This window comes from Blennius ocellaris, assembly GCF_963422515.1.
Source record: "Blennius ocellaris genome assembly, contig: SCAFFOLD_93, whole genome shotgun sequence".
In the NCBI taxonomy this organism is placed as follows: domain Eukaryota; kingdom Metazoa; phylum Chordata; class Actinopteri; order Blenniiformes; family Blenniidae; genus Blennius; species Blennius ocellaris.
In genome coordinates, this window is record NW_027662270.1 from 44,828 (window position 1) to 71,432 (window position 26,605).

The window sequence follows — 26,605 nt, forward strand, 5'->3', positions numbered from 1 at the left end:
CTCCAGCAGTAACAGACTCCAGCAGTAACAGACTCCAGCAGTAACAGACTCCAGCAGTAGCAGACTCCAGCAGTAACAGACTCCAGCAGTAGCAGACTCCAGCAGTAACAGGCTCCAGCAGTAGCAGACTCCAGCAGTAGCAGACTCCAGCAGTAGCAGACTCCAGCAGTAACAGACTCCAGCAGTAGCAGACTCCAGCAGTAACAGGCTCCAGCAGTAGCAGACTCCAGCAGTAACAGACTCCAGCAGTAGCAGACTCCAGCAGTAGCAGACTCCAGCAGTAGCAGACTCCAGCAGTAACAGGCTCCAGCAGTAGCAGACTCCAGCAGTAACAGACTCCAGCAGTAACAGACTCCAGCAGTAACAGACTCCAGCAGTAGCAGACTCCAGCAGTAACAGACTCCAGCAGTAACAGACTCCAGCAGTAACAGACTCCAGCAGTAACAGACTCCAGCAGTAACAGACTCCAGCAGTAAAAGACTCCAGCAGTAAAAGACTCCAGCAGTAACAGACTCCAGCAGTAACAGACTCCAGCAGTAACAGACTCCAGCAGTAAAAGACTCCAGCAGTAACAGACTTCAGCAGTATCATGCTCCAGCAGTATCATGCTCCAGCAGTCACAGACTCCAGCAGTAACAGACTCCAGCAGTAACGGTCTCCAGCAGTAACGGTCTCCAGCAGTCACAGACTTCAGCAGTCACAGTCTCCAGCAGTCACAGTCTCCAGCAGTCACAGGCTCCAGCAGTCTCAGACTCCAGCAGTCTCAGACTCCAGCAGTAAAAGACTCCAGCAGTAACAGACTCCAGCAGTAACAGTCTCCAGCAATAACAGTCTCCAGCAGTATCAGACTCCAGCAGTAACAGACTCCAGCAGTAACAGACTCCAGCAGTAACAGACTCCAGCAGTAACAGACTCCAGCAGTAAAAGACTCCAGCAGTAAAAGACTCCAGCAGTATCAGACTCCAGCAGTATCAGACTCCAGCAGTAACAGACTCCAGCAGTAACAGACTCCAGCAGTAACAGACTCCAGCAGTAACAGACTCCAGCAGTAAAAGACTCCAGCAGTAAAAGACTCCAGCAGTAACAGACTCCAGCAGTAACAGACTCCAGCAGTAACAGACTCCAGCAGTAAAAGACTCCAGCAGTAAAAGACTCCAGCAGTAAGACTCCAGCAGTAAGACTCCAGCAGTAAGACTCCAGCAGTAACAGACTCCAGCAGTAACAGACTCCAGCAGTATCAGACTCCAGCAGTAACAGACTCCAGCAGTAACAGACTCCAGCAGTAACAGACTCCAGCAGTAACAGACTCCAGCAGTAAGACTCCAGCAGTAAGACTCCAGCAGTAAGACTCCAGCAGTATCAGGCTCCAGCAGTAACAGACTCCAGCAGTAGCAGACTCCAGCAGTAACAGACTCCAGCAGTAACAGACTCCAGCAGTAACAGACTCCAGCAGTAAAAGACTCCAGCAGTAAAAGACTCCAGCAGTAACAGACTCCAGCAGTAACAGACTCCAGCAGTAACAGACTCCAGCAGTAAAAGACTCCAGCAGTAACAGACTTCAGCAGTATCATGCTCCAGCAGTAACAGTCTCCAGCAGTCACAGACTCCAGCAGTAACAGACTCCAGCAGTAACGGTCTCCAGCAGTAACGGTCTCCAGCAGTCACAGACTCCAGCAGTCACAGTCTCCAGCAGTCACAGTCTCCAGCAGTCACAGGCTCCAGCAGTCTCAGACTCCAGCAGTCTCAGACTCCAGCAGTAAAAGACTCCAGCAGTAACAGACTCCAGCAGTAACAGTCTCCAGCAATAACAGTCTCCAGCAGTAACAGTCTCCAGCAGTATCAGACTCCAGCAGTAACAGACTCCAGCAGTAACAGACTCCAGCAGTAACAGACTCCAGCAGTAACAGACTCCAGCAGTAAAAGACTCCAGCAGTAAAAGACTCCAGCAGTATCAGACTCCAGCAGTAACAGACTCCAGCAGTATCAGACTCCAGCAGTAACAGACTCCAGCAGTAACAGACTCCAGCAGTAACAGACTCCAGCAGTAAAAGACTCCAGCAGTAAAAGACTCCAGCAGTAAAAGACTCCAGCAGTAACAGACTCCAGCAGTAACAGACTCCAGCAGTAAAAGACTCCAGCAGTAAGACTCCAGCAGTAAGACTCCAGCAGTAACAGACTCCAGCAGTATCAGACTCCAGCAGTAAGACTCCAGCAGTAACAGACTCCAGCAGTAACAGACTCCAGCAGTAAGACTCCAGCAGTAAGACTCCAGCAGTAAGACTCCAGCAGTATCAGGCTCCAGCAGTCACGGACTCCAGCAGTAACGGACTCCAGCAGTAACGGTCTCCAGCAGTAACGGTCTCCAGCAGTAACGGTCTCCAGCAGTCACGGTCTCCAGCAGTCACGGTCTCCAGCAGTCACAGACTCCAGCAGTCACAGACTCCAGCAGTCACAGTCTCCAGCAGTCACAGTCTCCAGCAGTCTCAGATTTCAGCAGTAAAAGACTCCAGCAGTAACAGACTCCAGCAGTAACAGTCTCCAGCAGTCACGGACTCCAGCAGTAACGGACTCCAGCAGTAACGGTCTCCAGCAGTAACGGTCTCCAGCAGTAACGGTCTCCAGCAGTCACAGTCTCCAGCAGTCACAGTCTCCAGCAGTCACAGTCTCCAGCAGTCACAGACTCCAGCAGTCACAGTCTCCAGCAGTCACAGTCTCCAGCAGTCACAGTCTCCAGCAGTAACAGACTCCAGCAGTAACAGACTCCAGCAGTCACAGTCTCCAGCAGTCACAGTCTCCAGCAGTCTCAGACTCCAGCAGTAAAAGACTCCAGCAGTAACAGACTCCAGCAGTAACAGTCTCCAGCAGTAACAGTCTCCAGCAGTATCAGACTCCAGCAGTAACAGGCTCCAGCAGTAACAGACTCCAGCAGTAACAGGCTCCAGCAGTAACAGGCTCCAGCAGTAACAGTCTCCAGCAGTATCAGACTCCAGCAGTATCAGACTCCAGCAGTAACAGACTCCAGCAGTAACAGACTCCAGCAGTAACAGACTCCAGCAGTAGCAGACTCCAGCAGTAGCAGACTCCAGCAGTATCAGACTCCAGCAGTAACAGGCTCCAGCAGTAACAGACTCCAGCAGTAACATACTCCAGCAGTAACAGACTCCAGCAGTAACAGGCTCCAGCAGTTTCAGACTCCAGCAGTAACAGGCTCCAGCAGTAACAGGCTCCAGCAGTAACAGTCTCCAGCAGTAACAGGCTCCAGCAGTATCAGACTCCAGCAGTAAAAGACTCCAGCAGTAACAGGCTCCAGCAGTAGCAGGCTCCAGCAGTAGCAGACTCCAGCAGTAACAGGCTCCAGCAGTAGCAGACTCCAGCAGTAAAATACTCCAGCAGTAACAGGCTCCAGCAGTAGCAGACTCCAGCAGTAACAGGCTCCAGCAGTATCAGACTCCAGCAGTAACAGGCTCCAGCAGTAACAGGCTCCAGCAGTAACAGGCTCCAGCAGTATCAGACTCCAGCAGTAACAGGCTCCAGCAGTAACAGGCTCCAGCAGTAACAGGCTCCAGCAGTATCAGACTCCAGCAGTAACAGGCTCCAGCAGTAACAGGCTCCAGCAGTAACAGGCTCCAGCAGTAACAGTCTCCAGCAGTAACAGTCTCCAGCAGTATCAGACTCCAGCAGTATCAAACTCCAGCAGTAACAGACTCCAGCAGTAACAGACTCCAGCAGTAACAGACTCCAGCAGTAGCAGACTCCAGCAGTAACAGACTCCAGCAGTAACAGACTCCAGCAGTATCAGACTCCAGCAGGAGCAGACTCCAGCAGTAGCAGACTCCAGCAGTAGCAGACTCCAGCAGTAACAGGCTCCAGAAGTAACAGGCTCCAGCAGTTTCAGACTCCAGCAGTAACAGGCTCCAGCAGTAACAGACTCCAGCAGTAACAGTCTCCAGCAGTAACAGGCTCCAGCAGTATCAGACTCCAGCAGTAGCAGACTCCAGCAGTAGCAGACTCCAGCAGTATCAGACTCCAGCAGTAGCAGACTCCAGCAGTATCAGACTCCAGCAGTAACAGGCTCCAGCAGTAGCAGACTCCAGCAGTAAAATACTCCAGCAGTAACAGGCTCCAGCAGTAGCAGACTCCAGCAGTAACAGGCTCCAGCAGTAACAGACTCCAGCAGTAACAGGCTCCAGCAGTAACAGGCTCCAGCAGTAACAGTCTCCAGCAGTAACAGTCTCCAGCAGTAACAGTCTCCAGCAGTATCAGACTCCAGCAGTATCAGACTCCAGCAGTAACAGACTCCAGCAGTAACAGACTCCAGCAGTATCAGACTCCAGCAGTAGCAGACTCCAGCAGTAACAGGCTCCAGCAGTAACAGACTCCAGCAGTAACAGACTCCAGCAGTAACAGACTCCAGCAGTAACAGACTCCAGCAGTAACAGACTCCAGCAGTAGCAGACTCCAGCAGTAGCAGACTCCAGCAGTAACAGGCTCCAGAAGTAACAGGCTCCAGCAGTAACAGACTCCAGCAGTAACAGACTCCAGCAGTAACAGACTCCAGCAGTAACAGGCTCCAGCAGTAACAGACTCCAGCAGTAACAGTCTCCAGCAGTAACAGGCTCCAGCAGTATCAGACTCCAGCAGTAACAGGCTCCAGCAGTAACAGACTCCAGCAGTAACAGGCTCCAGCAGTAACAGACTCCAGCAGTAACAGTCTCCAGCAGTAACAGGCTCCAGCAGTAACAGGCTCCAGCAGTAACAGGCTCCAGCAGTAGCAGGCTCCAGCAGTAGCAGACTCCAGCAGTAACAGGCTCCAGCAGTAACAGACTCCAGCAGTAGCAGACTCCAGCAGTAACAGGCTCCAGCAGTAGCAGACTCCAGCAGTAACAGGCTCCAGCAGTAACAGACTCCAGCAGTAACAGGCTCCAGCAGTAACAGACTCCAGCAGTAACAGGCTCCAGCAGTTTCAGACTCCAGCAGTAACAGGCTCCAGCAGTAACAGACTCCAGCAGTAACAGTCTCCAGCAGTAACAGGCTCCAGCAGTATCAGACTCCAGCAGTAGCAGACTCCAGCAGTAGCAGACTCCAGCAGTAACAGGCTCCAGCAGTAGCAGACTCCAGCAGTAAAATACTCCAGCAGTAACAGGCTCCAGCAGTAACAGGCTCCAGCAGTAGCAGACTCCAGCAGTAACAGGCTCCAGCAGTATCAGACTCCAGCAGTATCAGACTCCAGCAGTAACAGGCTCCAGCAGTAACAGGCTCCAGCAGTAACAGGCTCCAGCAGTAACAGTCTCCAGCAGTATCAGACTCCAGCAGTATCAGACTCCAGCAGTAACAGACTCCAGCAGTAACAGACTCCAGCAGTATCAGACTCCAGCAGTAACAGGCTCCAGCAGTAACAGACTCCAGCAGTAACAGACTCCAGCAGTAACAGACTCCAGCAGTAACAGACTCCAGCAGGAGCAGACTCCAGCAGTAGCAGACTCCAGCAGTAACAGGCTCCAGAAGTAACAGGCTCCAGCAGTAACAGACTCCAGCAGTAACAGACTCCAGCAGTAACAGACTCCAGCAGTAACAGACTCCAGCAGTAACAGGCTCCAGCAGTATCAGGCTCCAGCAGTAACAGACTCCAGCAGTAACAGTCTCCAGCAGTAACAGGCTCCAGCAGTAGCAGACTCCAGCAGTAGCAGACTCCAGCAGTAGCAGACTCCAGCAGTAACAGACTCCAGCAGTAGCAGACTCCAGCAGTAACAGGCTCCAGCAGTAGCAGACTCCAGCAGTAACAGGCTCCAGCAGTAACAGGCTCCAGCAGTAACAGACTGAAATAATTAAATCAACATGGACTATGGTGTCTTTAAAGCTCTTTAAATATTGACAGAATGTAGGGATGTGAAACACAAGGCCATGGGCCAGAACTGGTATGTCCGAGGGTCTGGTTTCTCCTGCTGAATGAGAAGAGAAAGAAATACATGAACACGAGGAACTGAAGGGAAGAAAATATTTCTCAAGTAATGCAGGTTTCCGCATTAAAGTCCTAGTGAAATGTAAAACACTACTTTGTAAAAAACGATAGTTGGGGTTCTACTTCTAAGGTTCCTCCGACTCTGCCCCACCACTGTTGTCGCATAACAAAGTTATTTGAATTTTGAATCTCCAGCCGAGGAAGTCGGGGGAATCCTTCTTCGTGAGCGTGACGTCAAGAGTTGTGCAGATCTCCATCTGTTGTGTTTATATCGGCTTGTTTCCTCTTAAATATCCAAGTTTTTACAGTGTTTTGAAGTTATAGTCGGCGTTTTATGAGCCTTGATGAAAGATTGAGCCTGGAAGAGACCGAGAGAGGAGAAAAGGAGCACAGGCGGCGGGAGCGGCTAGCTCGTGCAGCTAGTTGCTAGCGGGAGCTGCTAGCTCGGGCGGCTAGTAGACGATCAAGTAATACCTGGACTCATCTTCAGTGATTCAGTCTTCTAGCTCTTGGACGTGTTGGATCCAGGAAGCCGGTCGTTCTGCTAAAAGTCAGGAACCTCAAAGGTGAAAAGTGGCGGCTGCTGAGGCGAGGAGACGAGGACGAATGAGGACGAAGCGTCTTCTGCTTCCTCAAACATGTTCCAGACGGGGTCACCGATGGCAGAACCACCTTCTGTGTCTTCTTCATCAATCACTGGGTTTGAAATGACCATGATGATGAAATCTGGTTCAATTCAGCCTCTTCGTGGTCAAAACTCTGATCCTCCGTAATGTAAACACAACTTGGGCGTGTGCACAACTCGTGATGTCACTCTGTTATTGTCAGAAGCTCCGCCCAGCAGAGGAAATAGCGCCGTTTATCAGCTATTTTCTCTCAGATTGTCGTGTTTTAACATTTGACCCTTCAGCAGGAAAATGTTCTAGAAGAGACACCAGAGAGTTTTGGAGGTGGAACCTTCATTTCACTGGGACTTTAAAGCTACCTTATTGCTAAATAGTTTTAGCATGGAAGCCATACTGTGAGAGTGAGTTCTGAAAGCGTGCTCTGAAAATGCATGTTTTATAATGATGTGTTTATTTTTGAAAATAATGTAGAGATCGTCTTTTTTGGTGTGACCTCTGACCTCCTGATCTCTTTGGTGGTGTAACTTCTGTAGTTGAGTCAGCACATGAAGATGAAGCTGCAGTTCACAGCCTCTGTGTCGTCTGCTGCCCTGGTTCCTCCATCCAGCCCTGCAGCCACAGAGCTGCTGCCCTCTTCTCCCAGCCTCTCCCTCCAGCAGACCTCCAGGTCGCAACTCTTCAGGTACGGAGGCTGCCCTGCTGCAGTAGCTAGATTAACACGCCATGGAAGACTACAGGCCATCCACACCAAGAACCTGGTTTCACCTAAACCAGAGGTTTCTGGTCTGTCGTCCACACCAAGAACCTGGTTTCACCTAAACCAGAGGTTTCTGGTCTGTCGTCCACACCAAGAACCTGGTTCACCTAAACCAGAGGTTTCTGGTCTGTCGTCCACACCAAGAACCTGGTTCACCTAAACCAGAGGTTTCTGGTCTGTCGTCCACACCAAGAACCTGGTTTCACCTAAACCAGATGTTTCTGGTCTGTCGTCCACACCAAGAACCTGGTTTCACCTAAACCAGATGTTCCTGGCCTGTCGTCCACACCAAGAACCTGGTTTCACCTAAACCAGAGGTTTCTGGTCTGTCGTCCACACCAAGAACCTGGTTTCACCTAAACCAGATGTTTCTGGTCTGTCGTCCACACCAAGAACCTGGTTTCACCTAAACCAGAGGTTTCTGGTCTGTCGTCCACACCTGGAACCTGGTTCACCTAAACCAGATGTTCCTGGCCTGTCGTCCACACCAAAACCTGGTTCACCTAAACCAGATGTTCCTGGCCCGTCGTCCACACCAGGAACCTGGTTCACCTAAACCAGATGTTCCTGGCCTGTCGTCCACACCAAAACCTGGTTCACCTAAACCAGATGTTCCTGGCCTGTCGTCCACACCAGGAACCTGGTTCACCTAAACCAGATGTTCCTGGCCTGTCGTCCACACCAGGAACCTGGTTCACCTAAACCAGATGTTCCTGGCCTGTCGTCCACACCAGGAACCTGGTTCACCTAAACCAGATGTTCCTGGCCTGTCGTCCACACCAAAACCTGGTTCACCTAAACCAGATGTTCCTGGCCTGTCGTCCACACCAAAACCTGGTTCACCTAAACCAGATGTTCCTGGCCTGTCGTCCACACCAAGAACCTGGTTCACCTAAACCAGAGGTTTCTGGTCTGTCGTCCACACCAAGAACCTGGTTCACCTAAACCAGAGGTTTCTGGTCTGTCGTCCACACCAAGAACCTGGTTTCACCTAAACCAGATGTTCCTGGCTCGTCATCCACACCAGGAACCTGGTTCACCTAAACCAGATGTTCCTGGCCTGTCGTCCACACCAAGAACCTGGTTTCACCTAAACCAGAGGTTTCTGGTCTGTCGTCCACACCAAGAACCTGGTTTCACCTAAACCAGATGTTTCTGGTCTGTCGTCCACACCAAGAACCTGGTTTCACCTAAACCAGAGGTTTCTGGTCTGTCGTCCACACCTGGAACCTGGTTCACCTAAACCAGATGTTCCTGGCCTGTCGTCCACACCAAAACCTGGTTCACCTAAACCAGATGTTCCTGGCCCGTCGTCCACACCAGGAACCTGGTTCACCTAAACCAGATGTTCCTGGCCTGTCGTCCACACCAAAACCTGGTTCACCTAAACCAGATGTTCCTGGCCTGTCGTCCACACCAGGAACCTGGTTCACCTAAACCAGATGTTCCTGGCCTGTCGTCCACACCAGGAACCTGGTTCACCTAAACCAGATGTTCCTGGCCTGTCGTCCACACCAGGAACCTGGTTCACCTAAACCAGATGTTCCTGGCCTGTCGTCCACACCAAAACCTGGTTCACCTAAACCAGATGTTCCTGGCCTGTCGTCCACACCAAAACCTGGTTCACCTAAACCAGATGTTCCTGGCCTGTCGTCCACACCAAAACCTGGTTCACCTAAACCAGATGTTCCTGGCCTGTCGTCCACACCAAAACCTGGTTCACCTAAACCAGATGTTCCTGGCCTGTCGTCCACACCAAAACCTGGTTCACCTAAACCAGATGTTCCTGGCCTGTCGTCCACACCAAAACCTGGTTCACCTAAACCAGATGTTCCTGGCCTGTCGTCCACACCAGGAACCTGGTTCACCTAAACCAGATGTTTCTGGCCTGTCGTCCACAACAAGAACCTGGTTCACCTAATCCAGATGTTCCTGGCCTGTCGTCCACACCAGGAACCTGGTTCACCTAAACCAGGAACCTGGTTCACCTAAACCAGATGTTCCTGGCCTGTCGTCCACACCAGGAACCTGGTTCACCTAAACCAGGAACCTGGTTCACCTAAACCAGATGTTCCTGGCCGGTCGTCCACACCAGGAACCTGGTTCACCTAAACCAGATGTTTCTGGCCGGTCGTCCACACCAGGAACCTGGTTCACCTAAACCAGATGTTTCTGGCCTGTCGTCCACACCAGGAACCTGGTTTCACCTAAACCAGATGTTTCTGGCCCGTCGTCCACACCAGGAACCTGGTTCACCTAAACCAGATGTTCCTGGCCGGTCGTCCACACCAGGAACCTGGTTCACCTAAACCAGATGTTTCTGGCCGGTCGTCCACACCAGGAACCTGGTTCACCTAAACCAGGAACCTGGTTCACCTAAACCAGATGTTTCTGGCCTGTCGTCCACACCAGGAACCTGGTTCACCTAAACCAGGAACCTGGTTCACCTAAACCAGATGTTTCTGGCCCGTCGTCCACACCAGGAACCTGGTTCACCTAAACCAGGAACCTGGTTCACCTAAACCAGATGTTCCTGGCCCGTCATCCACACCAGGAACCTGGTTCACCTAAACCAGGAACCTGGTTCACCTAAACCAGATGTTCCTGGCCGGTCGTCCACATGAGGCGGTTTTAGAAGCAGGTTGTTTTGAACACGGGTCCCAGAGTGGGGAAATTCTACAACCCCGGCTTGTGCTGTCCAAACCCCCCCAGGGTGTGGACGACAAAGAGGATCATCTGTGGGAAAAGACGAGGTAGTGCCCCCCCCCCCCCCCCCCCCGTGGTCACAGTGAAGTGTGGACGGAAGGTTTTTGGAGGCCGGGGAGAAACAGAGTTTCAACATGTGGATGTCGTCTAAAGTTAGTGCTTCTGTGCTGCTTCAGGTCTGGAGGCACCATGGAGGACGTCCCGTGTCCTGAACATGCCACTCTTCCAGTGGGGAAAATAGCTAAGAGAGAGTGCAAAGTGTTGGTGTTGGAGTCCGTCCAAGAGACACCCAGCAGGTAGGCAAACAGCTTGTTCACTCTTCACCATCGACTTTGGTTGTTGAAGCTTGTAAATGTCAACATGTGATGATCCTGTCAAACATCAGTTAAAGATTGTTACTGGGACGCTGTTCACTGGGTCATAGGAGGTTTAATCCATTCAAGAAGTCGAGGCATTTCTTTCTTTCTGCTTTCTTTTTAGCTTGAAGTTCAACTGTGGTATTTATCCATTGAAGGGTGATTTGTTGTGCAGCACTTACTACAAATGTAAACATAGTAAGACAGTAATATCACACAAACTCAGCAATCTTGGTCATTTAGTCAGAGGGAGTTTAGTGCAAGCAGTTGTTTAAGGTGCGTTTCCACAGAACAAGGACAAGTCAGGAATTGCAGGAATCTCAGTTCCTGACCGAGGATCAGGATTTTCACCTGAATTCTATGATTCAGTCCCCTTTTATCATGAGAAGGAACCGGTGACAGATCATCAGGAGTCATTACACACAGTCAGCATTATTGTTGCTCCTAATGGACACTGTTGCTTTCTTCTCTTTTTTTTTGGAGCAGATGAGATGAACTTTATTAATCTTTTTTTCATTTGGGAATACAATGGTACATACAAATAATATACAATAGATATAATTTCCCAGCCTTCTTTTTTCCCCCCCAAAAAAACAAGACCATGGAACAAGGGTCGAACAATAACAAAAACAGTGTTTCTAATAGTAGATATAGTAAATGTATATATTACAAGCACAAACATATGCATATTCATACACAAAAAGAATGACATACATAAGAAATACAGATAAATGTAACTTAAAAAACACAAAGACAAACAATAAAATAAATAAAATAACACCAAAATAAAATAGGGTGGGGGGGGGGGCGGTGGGTATTGGCAGCACACCGTCAGGGGGGAAGGTTTTCAAAGAGTTAAAGGAGTCCATAAAGGTTTTCCAGTTCCCAAAACACTTAGCAGTGTTACCTTTCACTGTGAACGTTGTCTTTTCCAGTTTTACAAAATACACAACATCTCTGAGCCAGCAGGCAATTGATGGTGATTTTGGAGATTTCCAAAGGAATAAAATACATCGCCTTGCTAACAGAGACGTAAAGGACAGAATATCTGACTGTTGACAGTTTAAAGGAGAAGAATCAACAGAAAGGCCAAATATAGCAAGGAAGGGACCCACTGTAATGCACTTCCCCAAAACCTGTGACATGATTGAGGAGTCGTCGTTCCAACATTTCTGTAATCTCGGGCAGAAGAAGACCATATGGTGTCTAAGTCATATAAGTACAGGTGTGAGCATGGCATTTGTCACATCGGTCCGTAACAGATACATATAAACATATAAATCTATTACTAAATCCAAATTTCTCAAGTACAGCAAAAAGATAATTCCACTCGACATGGCCGAATGCTTTCTCTACGTCAATTGAGATGACTACTTCAGGGACTGAGGAAGAATTTACTGAAAAAAATGACATTTAAGAGAGTGCGGACGTTAAAAAACAGCTGACGCCCGTTGACAAAACCATTTAGCTCCTCTGAAACAAAGGTAGGGAGAATTCTCTCAAAGCGCATGGCTAAAGCTTTGGCTAAAATGTTTGCATCAACATTTAACAAAGAAAGAGGTGCATGAAGCAGCGTCCTTGTCCTTCTTTAAAAGAAGGGTTATGGAGGCCTGCGTCAGAGTAGGAGGTAGTAAACCATTTTCAAGAGACTCATTGTACATCGAGATTAGGAGAGGAGTTAACTTATCTTCAAATCTTTTACAAAACTGGACACAGAATCCATCGGGACCCGGGGCTTTGTGGTTTTGCATGGATCTAATGGCAGCTGTGATTGTTTGAGACGTGAGAGGCGCACCTAACACATCTGCAACTTCCAATCCCACTGTAGGGAAATTCAGATTTTCAAAGAAAGAATTCATTGGTGATGCCTCGGATGGAAATTCAGATTTATAGAGAGAGGAGTAATAGGATTTAAAAATGGTATTAATTGCGGCTGGGTCCGACGTAAGTGAGCCTGTGGAATCTCTAACTTGGGGAATCAATCGAGAAGTAGAGTTACTTTTTAACTGATGGGCTAGTAGTCTGCTTGATTTATCGCCATATTCGTAATAAGTACTGCGGGAACGTAGCAAAAGGCGTTCTGCATCTGCTGTTGTTAAAAGGTCAAGTTCTGCCTACAATTCAAGTCTCGGCTTCAGCAGGTTGGGGGATGGGTTCATAGGACTGACTTTGTCTGTGTCCATAATTTTAGCTGTAAGCTCTTGTATTTTTGCCTTACCAATTTTGACTGAATGCACTGAATAAGAGATGCTTTGTCCACGAAGATAGGCTTTCAAAGATTCCCATAAAACTGATGATGAAGATGAAATAAAGACATTAAAAGCCTCCTCAGACAAAGACAGAGGATTAAGTCTCCAGGGCGAGGAAGAGCAAGGTCGGTCAATGAATTTTATGTCTAAAGTTAGAGGGGCGTGATCTGAAATAACAATTGGTTGACATGCAGAAGTCACTTCATGAAGAAGAGAGTTGTCAACAACAACAAAATCAATGCGAGAATAGGATTGGTGTGTGTGTGAGAAAAAGGAAAGAAGTTTGGCTTGTGGGTTGCAAACCCTCCAAGGATCAACCAAGCCTTTCCTGAACGTAAGGTCAGAAACCGATTTAGCCATACGGGATTGTGCCAGGGTCCGCGGGTTTGAACGATCCAAGGAAGGATCAACAACACAATTTAAGTCACCACCCAAAAGGTGGGTGTCCAAGGAAGGTACGGAGCTAAACAACTTATTCATGAAACTGGGTTGTGATATAAAGTGCCCGCAATAATTATGTAACAACCATTTTTATCGCTTATAATCTTAGAAGCAGTAAATGGAATGTTTTTACGGACCAAAATTGCCACTCCTCTCGCCCTGGAGTTAAAGTTTGAGTGAAAGATGTCACCCACCCATGGACGTTTCAGTTTTATTTGATCCCTATCATGCAACTGAGTTTCCTGGAGGAAGCCTATAGCAATGTTAAAACGCTTTAGATGAGCAAATATCCTTGAACGCTTTACACGGCTGTTCATACCTTCAACATTCCAGCTAAGGAAGTTGTGTAAGTTAGTACTGGTCATTTACATGAGGATCAAAGGATCCACCCACCGCACCGTGGGGGGGTAATGGAAAGTAAATGATAAAAGAAAGAATGAAAGAGAAAATAAAAGTTAAATGAATGCACAGTGATTATAGAGACAACTCAACGATAGCAGCAGCTGACTCCAATAGGAGCCATTCTCCTAGTGAGTTACTTACAGCTAGTAATGCTAAGCTTCAAAGATGAAGGGCAACCCCCTGCAATATAGTGAAATGAAAATATAAAATGCAGGGCACTTGGACAATAAAATACAGAGAAATAAATAAAAGAAAATTAAATATCCTAATTTCTAAGAGATCAAGAGCACACAATTTAGTCATATATAATGTTATCAACACTTATTTTTATATATAATGTTGCCAGCAGCACAGCAGTGATTACATAATAATTATAATAAACACAGTCAATTAAACTATTGCAGCATTGGAACAACGGTGGTTATACATGTGAAACCTATGTAGGTGCAGCGTGGTTCCTATGAGCAGCCAGTGTGTGTAAAAGTATTAACTCACCCAGGAACCTTCAATCATGTAGAGAAAAGGAAAATAGTGGTCAATGTCCTTTAATTGGTCATCGTCTGGATGAACTTCGCCTCTTGTGGAGACGTGAAGGCTCGTTGTACGCCTCTGTGGGTTATGCGCAGCCGAGCAGGGTGCAACAGTCCAAACCGAACTCCCTCAATGCCACGCAGCTGACGACGGACGTCATTGAACGCAGCACGGGCCCACGCCGTCCTGGTGGTGTGATCCAGGAAGACGGAGGTGGTCATGTTACGCTGCACCTCTGTCACGTGCTTCAGTATGGCGGATCAGGGACTGCTTTTAGTCCCGCTACTTCCCCTTGTGTTGAAGTGATAATGCTCGATAGCTTCGTTTTTAAGGCGAGCAGCTCGGTCTTAATGGAAGAGAGATTCTCACTTAAAGCCGCTTGAAGTTCAGCCAGAACTATAGTTACAACTTCGTTTTGAAGAGCAACCAGAAGCTCCGTTTTGAGTGCGGCGGCATCGGCAGCGAGAGTCGACATGCAGCTCAGCCCAGCCGGGGTGGTGAGTCACTCTGAGGCGAGGAGGTGACGTTAGCAACAGGCCGCTGAATAGGCTGAGCCTTGTTACCTGCTTTAACGGCTTTTGGTGGCATTTTCAGGGTGAAAATTGAGGCGTGTCAGTTAAAAAAGAGGATCGGACGAGTTGAGGCTTTAAAAAACACAAGGAAAATTGCCCATTTACAACTGAATTATTTCACTCAGCAGGAGCTCACCAACGCACGTCCTACACCATGCTTCGCTAAACCGGAAGTCCACACTGTTACTTTCTCTCACCAACCAGTGCAGATGTTCACCCAGGGTGGAACACAACTGGGTTAAACATATCTGACTCCACACACCCGTTATTCTACCATCAGCTGCTGAACAGTTCACACACTCCAGATCGCTCAGCATTCAGAGACATGCCATGGAGTTGATCAGAGAGGAGGATGCTGCCACGCTGTGTAACACATCAACACACATCACAACTAATCCACACACTCTGTTACAAACTTCACCAATACAGATGATTCTTGATATTCTTGGAAAATTTGTTGGCCAAAAACATGTTCCAGGAATGTCGGGCCCATTTATGAACCTTATTAAGATTTATTAGGTCACATAAAGAAGGTCAGGAATGTAACGGGAATGATAGGAAAATGATATTCGGAGCTCATCGTGCCGACATGTAAACGCCCCTTTAGTCAGCAGCATCAAGACAGGATCAGAAATTTCCCCCAGGGATGAATAAAGTACTTCTGACTCTGTTCAGGTAAAGTGCATCAGCAAACAGGAGAAAGTACAACAGCAAGTACAGAGCCTTGCCTCCTTTATGGAGCTCCATCCAGGCCAAAAGGTTTGCGAACGTTTGTCCCTGTTCTTATGTGGGGGCGTGGCTTCCACTGAGAGGGGCGTGGCTTCCACAGAGATGGGATAGTTTTGACAATTCTTAGCAATTGTCAATATATAAAAACAGTTAAATATTAGATTGCTAATTTTAACACCCATACTTAAAGAAATGATGTTTCCCATTTCCATATAAGACTGACTGCAGAGCAGTACTACTGAGTACAATGGTGTCCTCGTCAGCAACCCTGCTGGCCTGCAGTGAAGAAATACAGATATAGTATAAATAGCAAAGGTACAGGAAATCATCCTAAGTCTGGTAAGGCTGAGTAGCATTCAGGGAGATGTTTTTAGGTGTCAATGCAGCAAGTAGGGATGACCTTTGTAAGAACTGCTTCATTCTAGAAGCCGCTGTTAATGTTCAGCTCAAACAGTCCTCAGTCGTCCTTTTTAACAACGTCTATATGTGTTCTATAGTATATAATATACTGTCAATCTCAATGAAGGAAACACAATCAGGGAACCCCTGAGCTTTCTTTGCAACGCTGTCACTCCCACACATGATCACACACCCCTCAGTGGAAGCCACGCCCCGTCAGTGGACGCCACGCCCCGTCAGTGGAAGCCACGCCCCGTCAGTGGACGCCACGCCCCGTCAGTGGAAGCCACGCCCCGTCAGTGGACGCCACGCCCCGTCAGTGGAAGCCACGCCCCGTCAGTGGAAGCCACGCCCCCACGCCAGAACAGGGTCAAAAGTTTGAACCTGAAAAAATACGATCTGAAAAAAATGTAAACTTGAAAACAGGATTTGAATGTGAAAAAACATAAGATCCTCATCTGAACATTAACATTAAACCTGCAACTGAAGAAATAACACCTACATTAAAAAAAACAAAAAAAACAAAAATATATATATATATTTATATAGCTCCATAGATCTAGCTCCATAGATCTAGCTCTATAGATCGAGCTCTATAGACCTAGCTCTATAGATCTAGCTCCTTCGATCCAGCTTCATCAATCCAGCTCCATAGAGCTAACTCCATAGAGCTAACTCCATAGATTGACTTTAAATGTCTTTCAGTCATTTAAATGGATTTGAATTACTTTTAAATGATTTAAATATATTTTAACATTTTTAATAATCTTTTTCTAGTTTTCAATTGGCTTAAATACATTTAAATGGTTATAAATAGGTTTGAAATGTCTTTGCTCTCCCTCAGATGACCAGATGACACGGCAGCGTCCGTCCAGGAGACGTCCCTCTATCACAGCTCTTTGTCCACCAACCCCGTCCTCATCTTCCGCCAAGAGGAGGAAACGTGCAGCTGTGATGAAGAGGAAGTCTGAAGGAAAAACGTTTTGGAGGAACTCCTTCAAGTCTTTCTCCTGTTTGCACTTTTTCCTTTTACTGTTGACATCCCTACATTCCTATTGGTGTTTCCTTCAAGGATGAATCGAGCTATTTGTGACTCTTTCCAGGGACAAGGACATGATGGTTTGTGTCCAACTGAGCTGTGAACTTAATGAACTTAACATAATTCCTGCACAAGCTTCAACAGGACGCAAAACAACCTTGTGTTAAGTGAGGGAAGGAAAAACATCCCCCATCCCCCATTGCCACACTTTAACAGTCCAGAACGGGGTGTCTTCCAGCCCGTCCACAGCCCAACGTAGTACAATCTGCTCTTCTGTATTTTCTGGACAAGACAAATGATCAATGTTGCTATTCCACACATGTCCACCAGGGGTCACTCTGTTCCATTAACATTGGCAGAACAGATTTTCTGTTGTCGTCTCCACGTAATGTCCGCCCAGGGTGATTCTGTTCACACCAGATTATGGAAACGTGCACTAAAAACACATTTTCTGAGTATATTTGTAAGGTTTCACTCTAAAACGGGAAAGACTTTGAGTTAATTTTGTCTCAAAGTTTTAATGGGATTATTTTTGCTGATCCAATCCAAGTAAGAAGAATCAAAAAGAGAGACTTGTATCAGAAGAGTCCAGGTTGTTGTAGGACATGTCAAACATTTGGCAAAGCACACATCAGAACGTCGTATCCAGCCTGTAGGATCATCTCGCATCCACTCAACATTTGAAAGAAAACAATAACAGCAAGTGTTAAAATGTCTTCCTGGGGGTCGCGTATCGCTCGAGTCACTGAGTTCCTGAACTGAACATTCAATTGCAGCAACATTATTATTAATACAGTTAAATATATCCAGATGGTGAATGATTTTAATCCAGGGTTTGGTGTGAAGTTAGGAGAGAAACTTGAGCAGGGAGAATTCCGATTGGAGATGAACTCCTTTAAATCAAATCAGCTGTTTGTGATTTGACTCCCTGTTAGAAGATACAGTGACGGTCGTCACAGTTTGCAGGTGTGTTGAGTTGATGATGTACTTTCAGGACGTTTCTGGTCCACACTGACATTTGAATGTGAAAGAGCCTCGGGGTGGTCCTCACACTGGAGGAGCCGTTTACATGTGTTTGACTTAAAACTGACATATAGAAGGTTTAACTTGTGTTTTATGTCTTCTGGGTTAATACGGTGCCGGTTTGTCTTATTGTTTATCATCTCAAAAATATTTAGCATTTCATTTGTATTCCCCATGAAGCCATAAAAGCGCTTGTTGAGAATGTGGAATGTGCTGTAATAAATGTCCAAGTATTTATGTGAGAGACATTTGTTCTTCAATGTCAAGATATGTGACACTTTTCTCCCATTTTTGTTCATCCAAACCATTTCAAGACAAATAAACTGCTGGACAAACAGGTTGTTGGCACAACAATGAGTGACGTGAATGAGAATCCACTTCAATAAACAACTGGTTTTAACCTTTTGTAACCCTGTGTGTGTGTGTGTGTGTGTGTGTGTGTGTGTGTGTGTGTGTGTGTGTGGGGGGGGGGATCCTTTATTGATCTTACAGATGGAGAAATTTACAGTGTTACAGCAGTAAAGCAGGATAGTAGAACAAAACCACATCATGCAAGATAAAAATTACATTAAAATTTTTTTCAAAAAGGAAGTAGCATCCATAGCAAGTGAAAGAGAGCCAGTAGCTTGGAGATGTCAGTCTATAGACTATTATATAGACTACCATCATGCACACAGTGCATATCATGGTGGACATGTTATTGCACAGTTGATCCCATATTGTATTATTGCAATGCAAATCAAATCAAAATAAAAATACCAATTAAAGCTGCAAGCAGCATTGGCCGGGACCTCGCGAAAGACCACCCGTCGGGGGGGTGGCTATGAACGGTTAATATTTTTTTAAGTATAAAAAAAACAAAAAACAAATTTTTTTTAAATGACTTTCAGCTTGAAAAAAAGGTGTCAAAACCAGCTAATTAGCTAGTGATTTGTGACCGCAGCGCCCCCATTAGGCCACCTACCAAATTTCAGCTCAATCGGACAATGTTTGCTCGCATGCTAGCGGGCCGCAAGCTAGCCGATCCACCCTGAACATCTCAGATGGTACTCGGCCGGTGCCCCCGAGCCGGAATCTGGTTTTACTTCAATTCTGGTGTGAATGACACAGCATTGATGGAACATGAAAGGTTTTTCAAAAACTTCCACCGACATGAATTTGAGGGCCTTAGGCTTGTCGGCGGTGTACGGATTACAAAAGGAACCTGGCCTTTAACAAACTGCTGCATAAGCCAGCAGGTCAGCCCATAGAGCAGCACTGTAATGTCCCTGCTGTCCAGGCTGTCAATCACACAGTAGTGATGAAACCTGAAGCTACAGGGAGCTGCCCATATATGGAGTGATGCACTGACCAATCACAGAGCAGTGATGAACCTGAAGCTACAGGAAGGTGTCGAATTTCACTGCAGCTGCAGTCACTTTGACCTGTTAACTTTTAGAGTGAGAGCCCACCGATTTTAATTCCAAGATTTTTGGAAACAACTGCTCCGGATCCATACTTATCGGGGGAGTATGTGGATAAAAATACCATGCTTTTGTAGGAATTTTTGTCCTCTTTCAGACTGTGTGGGTTCGGAAGCAGTCGGAGGTAAACTTTGGACACCAGCGGGCGCTGTTTGGCAGCAACGCCCGATTATTCCCAATAGGAATCAATAGAAAATTCTCGGACGAAAAATGTCATAAAGGTGACTTGTTTTGGAATTTTCCCCACAAATGTTACATCGTCTTGTTCGGCAGATTCTCGTAGCTGTGACGATGTGCTCAGTTTGTGGCTGAGAGTCACGGTTTGCGAACAGTTAAGAGTTGTTCGGGGGTGTTTGATATCGGTGGTTTTGGAGGAGAATTTTCTGTCTCCCCATGACTCCGGATGGGGGTTAAGGGTTAATGTGTCTATATAGGCGTATAAATAAGGACGTGAGTCACTGGATCCTTAACCAAGGAAACTATATTGATATTATGGGATGTTTCTGAGACGGGCACTTGTGACGACATCACTGGGTGTGGCTTTCAACTCAGGGCTTTGATCCCAAGATGAAAGTGCACTTTCAACTCAGGGGTTTGATCCCAAGATGAAAGTGCGCTGGGATCAAGTGACGTCATCAGCAGCTGAACTTCTGCGGCTTTATAAGAGACACAAGCATTTCAAGTGCAGACCTACAGAGACGAAGCAGCAGATTACAGCATTGATAGTTTTATTTGAACACGTTGAGAAATGACTGAAAGACGCAGAGCAGGTTTCAAACAGATCCCCCACGTGGCGACCGAGGCAAGCGCAGCTCGTGAAATCACGGTGCTGCACGTCCGCATCCGTGACCTCAGAAAGGAACGCGAGGAAACATTCCAGCAAAGAAATCCCCTGAAAGGCCCGAAATTAGTGGAAATTGAAGAGGCGCTGAAGGAAACAGAGTCCAGACTGAAGCGGCTCCAGTTGACTTCCGGACTGTTGGAGAAGGACAGCGGGAGGAGGAAGGCCGACGTCTTCTCGGGCCGCCGCTCGCCTCAAACCTCAGGCGGGGGCTTGGATCAGGAGGTCAACCAGTTGAAGAGGCAGCTCCATGAGAGTGAAGAAGCCAATCGTGGACTGCAGAAGGAGAATGAGAATCTCACCGCCATGCTCCGCGCCGCCACTGGAGAGCTGGCGGCAAAGAGACGTCAGGACCTCCAGAACGCTGAAGACACGGGGACGCTCAGAGCTCTGGAGGAGAGACTCCTGCAGGCGATGCAGGAGAGGGACGGGCTGCTGGATGAGAAGGAGGCTCTGCAGCATGAGAACGAGTCCCTCCACACTAAATACATTGCCCTGCAGCATGAGAAGGAGGCTCTTCTGGATGAGAAGGAGACCCTGCGGCATGAGAAGGAGGCCCTGCAGCATGAGAAGGAGGCCCTCCAGCATGAGAAGGAGATCGTGCAGTATGAGAAGGAGACTGTGCAGCACGAGAAGGAGACCGTGCAGTATGAAAAGGAGACCGTGCAGCACAAGAAGGAGGCCCTGCAGTATGAGAAGGAGTCCTTGCAGCATGAGAAGCAGACCCTGCAGCATGAGAACAAGTCCCGGCAGCGTGAGAACAATACCCTGCAACAAGAGAACAATACCCTGCTGATAGAGAACGATACCCTGCAGCATGAGAACAATACCCTGCTGAAGGAGAACGAGATCCTGGATCAGAAGAAGGCGAACCTCTACGGTGAGTGCCACAACCTGCAGGACGTGAAGACGAGGCTGCTGGAGGCCAAAGAGCTCTTAGAGGCGGAACTCCAGACCGAGAACAAGCCGAAGCGAGGATTCTGGAGACGACTCTTCAAAGAGCGCTGAACCTGAACCGCGGCGTCAGAGAGAGGGAGGCCAGAGGGACGGTGGGGGAGGACAAGAAGGATGCAGAGAACATAAGAGAGTCAGAAGAGCGGAACAAGGGACATATACACCTGGCGAGAGAGAGAGTAGGAAGTGATGGTACGGCTGGTTCCAGGTCAGTAAGAAGTGACCAAAAGAGCGGTCGCTCACTTCTACTACCTGCCGTGGCAAAAACGTCCAGGACAGACTCTTCAGGAAGATTCTCTTCAGACTTCAGACTCTCTGGTTCCATCCATTCGTCCATCCGTCCATCTGTCCATATTCGTCTTTTGGCTCAGCTCCTTCTTCACCACCCCAGACCGATACGACGCCCACATAACTGCAGACGCTACACTGATCCGCCTGTCGATCTCGTGCTCCATCTTCCCCCCCCCACGCCTGAACAAGACCCAGAGATACTGGAACTCCTCCACTTGGGACAAGGGCACTCCACCGACCTGGAGGGGGCAAGCCTCCATGTTCCGGTGGAGAACCAGGGCCTCGGATTTAGAGGTGCTGATCCTCATCCCAGGTGTTTGACACTCGGCTGCGAACCGCGCCAGTGCAACCCTGAAGGCCCAGGTTCGATGAAGCCAACAGAACCACATCATCTGCAAAGACGAGATCCTCTGGGTCCCAAACCGGATTCCTCCGGTCCCTGGCTGTGCCTAGAGAGTCTGTCCATGTAGGTGATGAACAGAACCGGAGACAAAGGACAGTCCTGTTCTGGTGAACTTGCTCCCTGTTTGGTTGGTGAAATGTCTTTGGTTGTGGTGAATGATTGCTTGTGATGTTCAAAATAAAATAACATTTGAAAAAATGAAATGAAAGGCGTTCAGAGCTTAACTATGAAGTCAAAATCCACCGCGGAAAATAAAAAAACTCTCAAATAATCTCAATTGATCAAAAAAAAAAACCAACGATTTCATTTTGTCTACATTTTACTAAAAAAAAGGTTTTGCTCAAAAAAAGTATGGTCTCAGTTAAACGACTCACAACTGACTTCAGTAAGGTGATTGGTCAGCTGATACCATGTGGTATGTATGTTTGGAAAGGCGGCCTCTGATTGGTCCGTAACTCTCTGACTCATCCTGATGCGTTCAAATGCTGAAGCGGAGACGAGGAGTTTGGACAATTTTCTTTCCAAGATGTTAAGAAATTCTACCTGCAGGATATCTATAGACCAGGGCTCGGCAACCTCTAATGCTCAAAGAGCCATTTGGTCCCAGTCAACACTGAACACAACACCCAAAGTGCCGCACACATTTTATTTTGACAGTCCCACAGGAAGACCATGCCAGGAGGACACGACACACAAAACCTCCTACTGGTCGACAACTTACAACTAATAAACTAAACTACATGAACTAAGCAACAAAAACACAATTATTACCGACACTACAAACCTAGTATAACTCCCAATAATTACATTTAAAACACCACAAACAGAAACTCCCATAATGCATTGCAGCTCTCAGCTCCTTTGTTGCTCCACATTATTAAAATGGAAGATAAATGTGGAGATCTGGATTGTTAGAACCATGAGTGTGATGGTGTGTCTTCAATGTCCTGTAGTTGTTGTGTAATTCTCTAGAATGTTCCGTCACTCTCAACAAGTCTGCACAGTTTTACTGTGAAAGGTACAGGAAGCTCCCAGCTTCAGACACCAGTTGAGCCGCTGTCATGACCTGCAGCCGCAATCCTACGTTCTTCATCCGTTATTGTTGTAATGACGTTACATCGCAGCGTCGTTCACGACCCTACGTTTTACCACTCTTTGTGGTGGGACTGCACTCTGGGTGGCCTTGCCTCCTTACGTCCCCCTCTGGGTGGCTTTGCCTCCTTACGTCCCTCCGGGATGAACTGTAGTGGGACCGAGGCTCCAGGAGCCGCAGTGGAGGGATCAAAGAGCCGCGGGTGCCGACCCCTGCTATAGACCTATGATCTATCTACTTTTACATTTCTAAAATGTTGACACACGTTGGGTGTCAGGTCGGGGCTGCCGGCACCTGATTCTGAAATAAATAAGAATAATTGAATAACTGAAGATGAGGAACTTTGACTCAATTTGGCAAATATTTCGTAAAATGCTGAATCCTGCATCTGTAGAAACCAAACATAGCGGTTCACTGCATTCTGTGTGTTTCAGTGGATCTTTTTGAAATCCAAGAGATTCGTCCGGGAAGAAACTCCAAAGACTTCGAACGCTTCAAAGACGGGAAGGACAAACATGATGAGAACACCTGCTTCACCATCTTCTACGGCTCCCAATTCGTCCTTAACACCCTCAGTCTGGGAGGTCAGTGGAGGAAGATGCTCTATAATCTGATGTTAGAGGAGGAAGATGCTCTATAATCTGGTGTTAGAGATGAAGAGACTCTATAATCTGATGTTAGAGGAGGAAGATGCTCTATAATCTGATGTTAGAGGAGGAAGATTCTCTATAATCTGGATTAGAGGGGGAAGATGCTCTATAATCTGGATTAGAGGAGGAAGGTGCTCTATAATCGGGTGTTAGGAGGAAGATGCTTTATAATCTGGATTAGAGGAGGAAGATGCTCTATAATCCGATGTTAGAGGAGGAAGATGCTCTATAATCTGGATTAGAGGAGGAAGATGCTCTATAATCTGGATTAGAGGAGGACGGTGCTCTATAATCTGGTTTTAGGAGGAAGATGCTCTATAATCTGGTGTTAGGAGAAAGATGCTCTATAATCTGGATTAGAGGAGGACGATGCTCTATAATCTGGTGTTAGAGGAGGAAGATGCTTTATAATCTGATAGAGGTGGAAGATGCTCTATAATCTGATATTAGAGGTGGAAGATGCTCTATAGTCTGGTATTCCTGGTATCTGGTATAATCCTCCTCCTCCTCCTCTTCCTCCTCCTCCTCCTCCTCCTCCTCCTCTTCCTCCTCCTCCTCCTCCTCCTCCTCCTCCTCCTCCTCCTCCTGCTCCTCTTCCTCTTACTCCTCCTCTTCTTCCTCCTCCTCCTCTTCTTCCTCTTCCTCCTCCTCTTCCTCCTCCTCTTCCTCCTCCTCTTCCTCCTCCTCCTCCTCTTCCTCCTCCTCCTCCTCCTCCTCTTCCTCCTCCTCCTCCTCCTCCTCCTCCTCCTCCTCCTCCTCCTCCTCCTCCTCCTCCTGCTCCTCTTCCTCTTACTCCTCCTCTTCTTCCTCCTCCTCCTCTTCCTCTTACTCTCCTCTTCCTCCTCCTCTTCCTCCTCCTCTTCCTCTCCTCTTACTCCTCCTCTTCTTCCCTCCTCCTCCTCCTCTTCTTCCCCCTCCTCCCTCCTCCTCCTCTTCCTCCTCCTCTTACTCCTCCTCTTCCTCCTCCTCCTCCTCCTCTTCTTCCCCCTCCTCTTCTCTTCCTCCTCCTCTTCTTCCTCCTCCTCTCCTCCTCCTCCTGCTCCTCTTCCTCTTCCTCCTCCTCTTCTTCTCCTCCTCCTCCTCCTCCTCCTCCTCCTCTTCTCCTCCTCTTCCTCCTCCTCCTCCTCCTCTTCTTCCCCCTCCTCTTCTTCTTCCTCCTCCTCTTCTTCCCCCTCCTCCTCCTCCTCCTCCTCCTCCTCCTCCCCTCCTCCTCCTCCTCCTGCTCCTCTTCCTCTTCCTCCTCCTCTCTTCCTCCTCCTCCTCCTCCTCCTCCTCCTCCTCTTCCTCCTCCTCTTCCTCCTCCTCCTCTTCCTCTTCCTCCTCCTGCTCTTCCTCCTCTTCCTCCTCCTCCTCCTCCTCTTCTTCCCCCTCCTCCTCCTCCTCCTCCTCCTCTTCCTCCTCCTCCTCCTCCTCCTCCTCCTCCTGCTCCTCTTCCTCTTACTCCTCCTCTTCTTCCTCCTCCTCCTCCTCTTCCTCTTACTCCTCCTCTTCCTTCTCCTCTTCCTCCTCCTCTTACTCCTCCTCTTCTTCCTCCTCCTCCTCTTCCTCCTCCTCTTCTTCTTCCTCCTCCTCCTCCTCCTCCTCCTCCTCCTCCTCCTCCTCCTCTTCTTCCTCCTCCTCCTCCTCCTCCTCATCACTCCATGTCTCCTTCTTCTATTTATTTCAGTTTTTGTTTCTTTCAGTTGTTTTCTTTGTGTTTTTTTACTTCAGTGTGTCTGTTTGTCTTTGTCATTTTGTTTTTTGTTTATTTTGTGTGTCTTTATTGTTCCGTGTGCTTTTCTTGTTGTTGTTGTTGTTTTGTGGTCTTTGTGTTTTGCTGAAGTTGCTTTTATCTCTTTATCTCTTTGTCTCATATTTCTTTTTTTTCCGTGGTTTTTGTTTCCTGCTAGTTGAACTTGTTTACTTGTTCGTAGTTATTGTGCATCTCTGTAGTGATATTTATCTTTTTATAGTCGTTTTTCGTCTCTTTGCGTCAGTTTTCATCTGCAGTTTTGTGTTTTTCCGTCTCTTTATGACCTTAATGTCTCTGTAATATTTAGTATTTCTGTAGTTTGTCTTTCTCGTCGTTTTGTGTCTTTCAGTGGTTTACTGTCTTTTTAAAATTGTTTTGTATTCCTGTCTTTACTTTGTGTTCGTTGTTTGTTTTCTTTGCCTTTTATTTCTCTTTGTACTCATGTTTTGTGTTTTTGTAGTTGTGTCTGTTTGAAGTGAGTTTGTCTGTAGTTTTGAGGGTTTTTTTGCATTTTCTTTTCTTCCTTTATTGGTTTTTTTTGTGGTATTTTTGGTTGAGGCGGAGTGTTTCTCACGGATATCACTTTGTACTCAGATATTCTACGTTACGTGTATTAATACAGAGACTTTTCTCCGCAGTAACACAGATAAACCGGACGCTTCAGCGGTTCTGCTGCACGACTTCCAGAGGTTCCTCATCTACCACCAACAGGTAGAAGAAACATTTAATGATTTATTAACAAAGGATAAAGATGCAGGCTGTTCTAATACTAGTAATGTACTAGTACGAGTACTGTACTAATACTAATATCCTCACATGAGAATCTGGATCTTTGTGGTTATTTTTTCTCTTTTTAGTCACGTCTTCTTCTTTCTCTCTTTGAGAAGTTTCAGTTGAAACTTTTGGGTTCTAGATTATTATTTCTAGATAAACTTGCAGTTTTCTTCTTGTCGTTGTGAGGCAGTATGGCAGTAGTACTGTTTCAAAGAGTCGCGTTTTCCTGCCTTTTCTCTCTCTGTCATCATCAAGGATCAACACATTACGTTCTAAGACTTTAACGACTGATCGTTTCCGAAATAAATCGAAAAAAAACCCTATAAGAACTGTCCCATACAGAGTGGATGAGAGGCTCCTGATGGAGGAGATCAAAGGAGACGCTCAGTGCTTCAAAGGGATGTAGCTACCTGACATATGAGCTAACATGCTAGTGACGCTAAATCGGTTCTACAAGCAAAATGTGGTGTTGGTGAAGGTCTGCGCTCTACCGAGTGTAGCTCTAGGTTGTTGTTTTTTCTTTGGGGGGGGGGGGGGGTTTCGATTGTGGAGGACTTGTACTGATCCGCTGCTCCTCAGGAGTCGTGGGCCAGCGACCTGAACCAGGTCCGAGAG

At 47.3% G+C, this 26,605-nt stretch overlaps 1 protein-coding gene across 2 annotated transcripts in view; it reads left to right on the forward strand.

Annotated features, from left to right (window-relative positions):
• Nucleotides 1-18,097, forward strand: part of LOC308147960 (trafficking protein particle complex subunit 14-like) — a 41,862-nt gene extending 23,765 nt beyond the window's left edge. For both annotated transcript variants that reach the window (XM_080521353.1, XM_080521354.1), the window contains 3 exons: nucleotides 7,119-7,267; nucleotides 10,225-10,344; nucleotides 16,572-18,097. In XM_080521353.1, the coding sequence (XP_080377479.1) occupies nucleotides 7,119-7,267; nucleotides 10,225-10,344; nucleotides 16,572-16,575 (273 nt within the window). In that variant the 3' untranslated portion in view covers nucleotides 16,576-18,097. The remainder of the gene's footprint in view (nucleotides 1-7,118; nucleotides 7,268-10,224; nucleotides 10,345-16,571) is intronic.
• The last annotated feature ends 8,508 nt before the right edge of the window (nucleotides 18,098-26,605 follow it).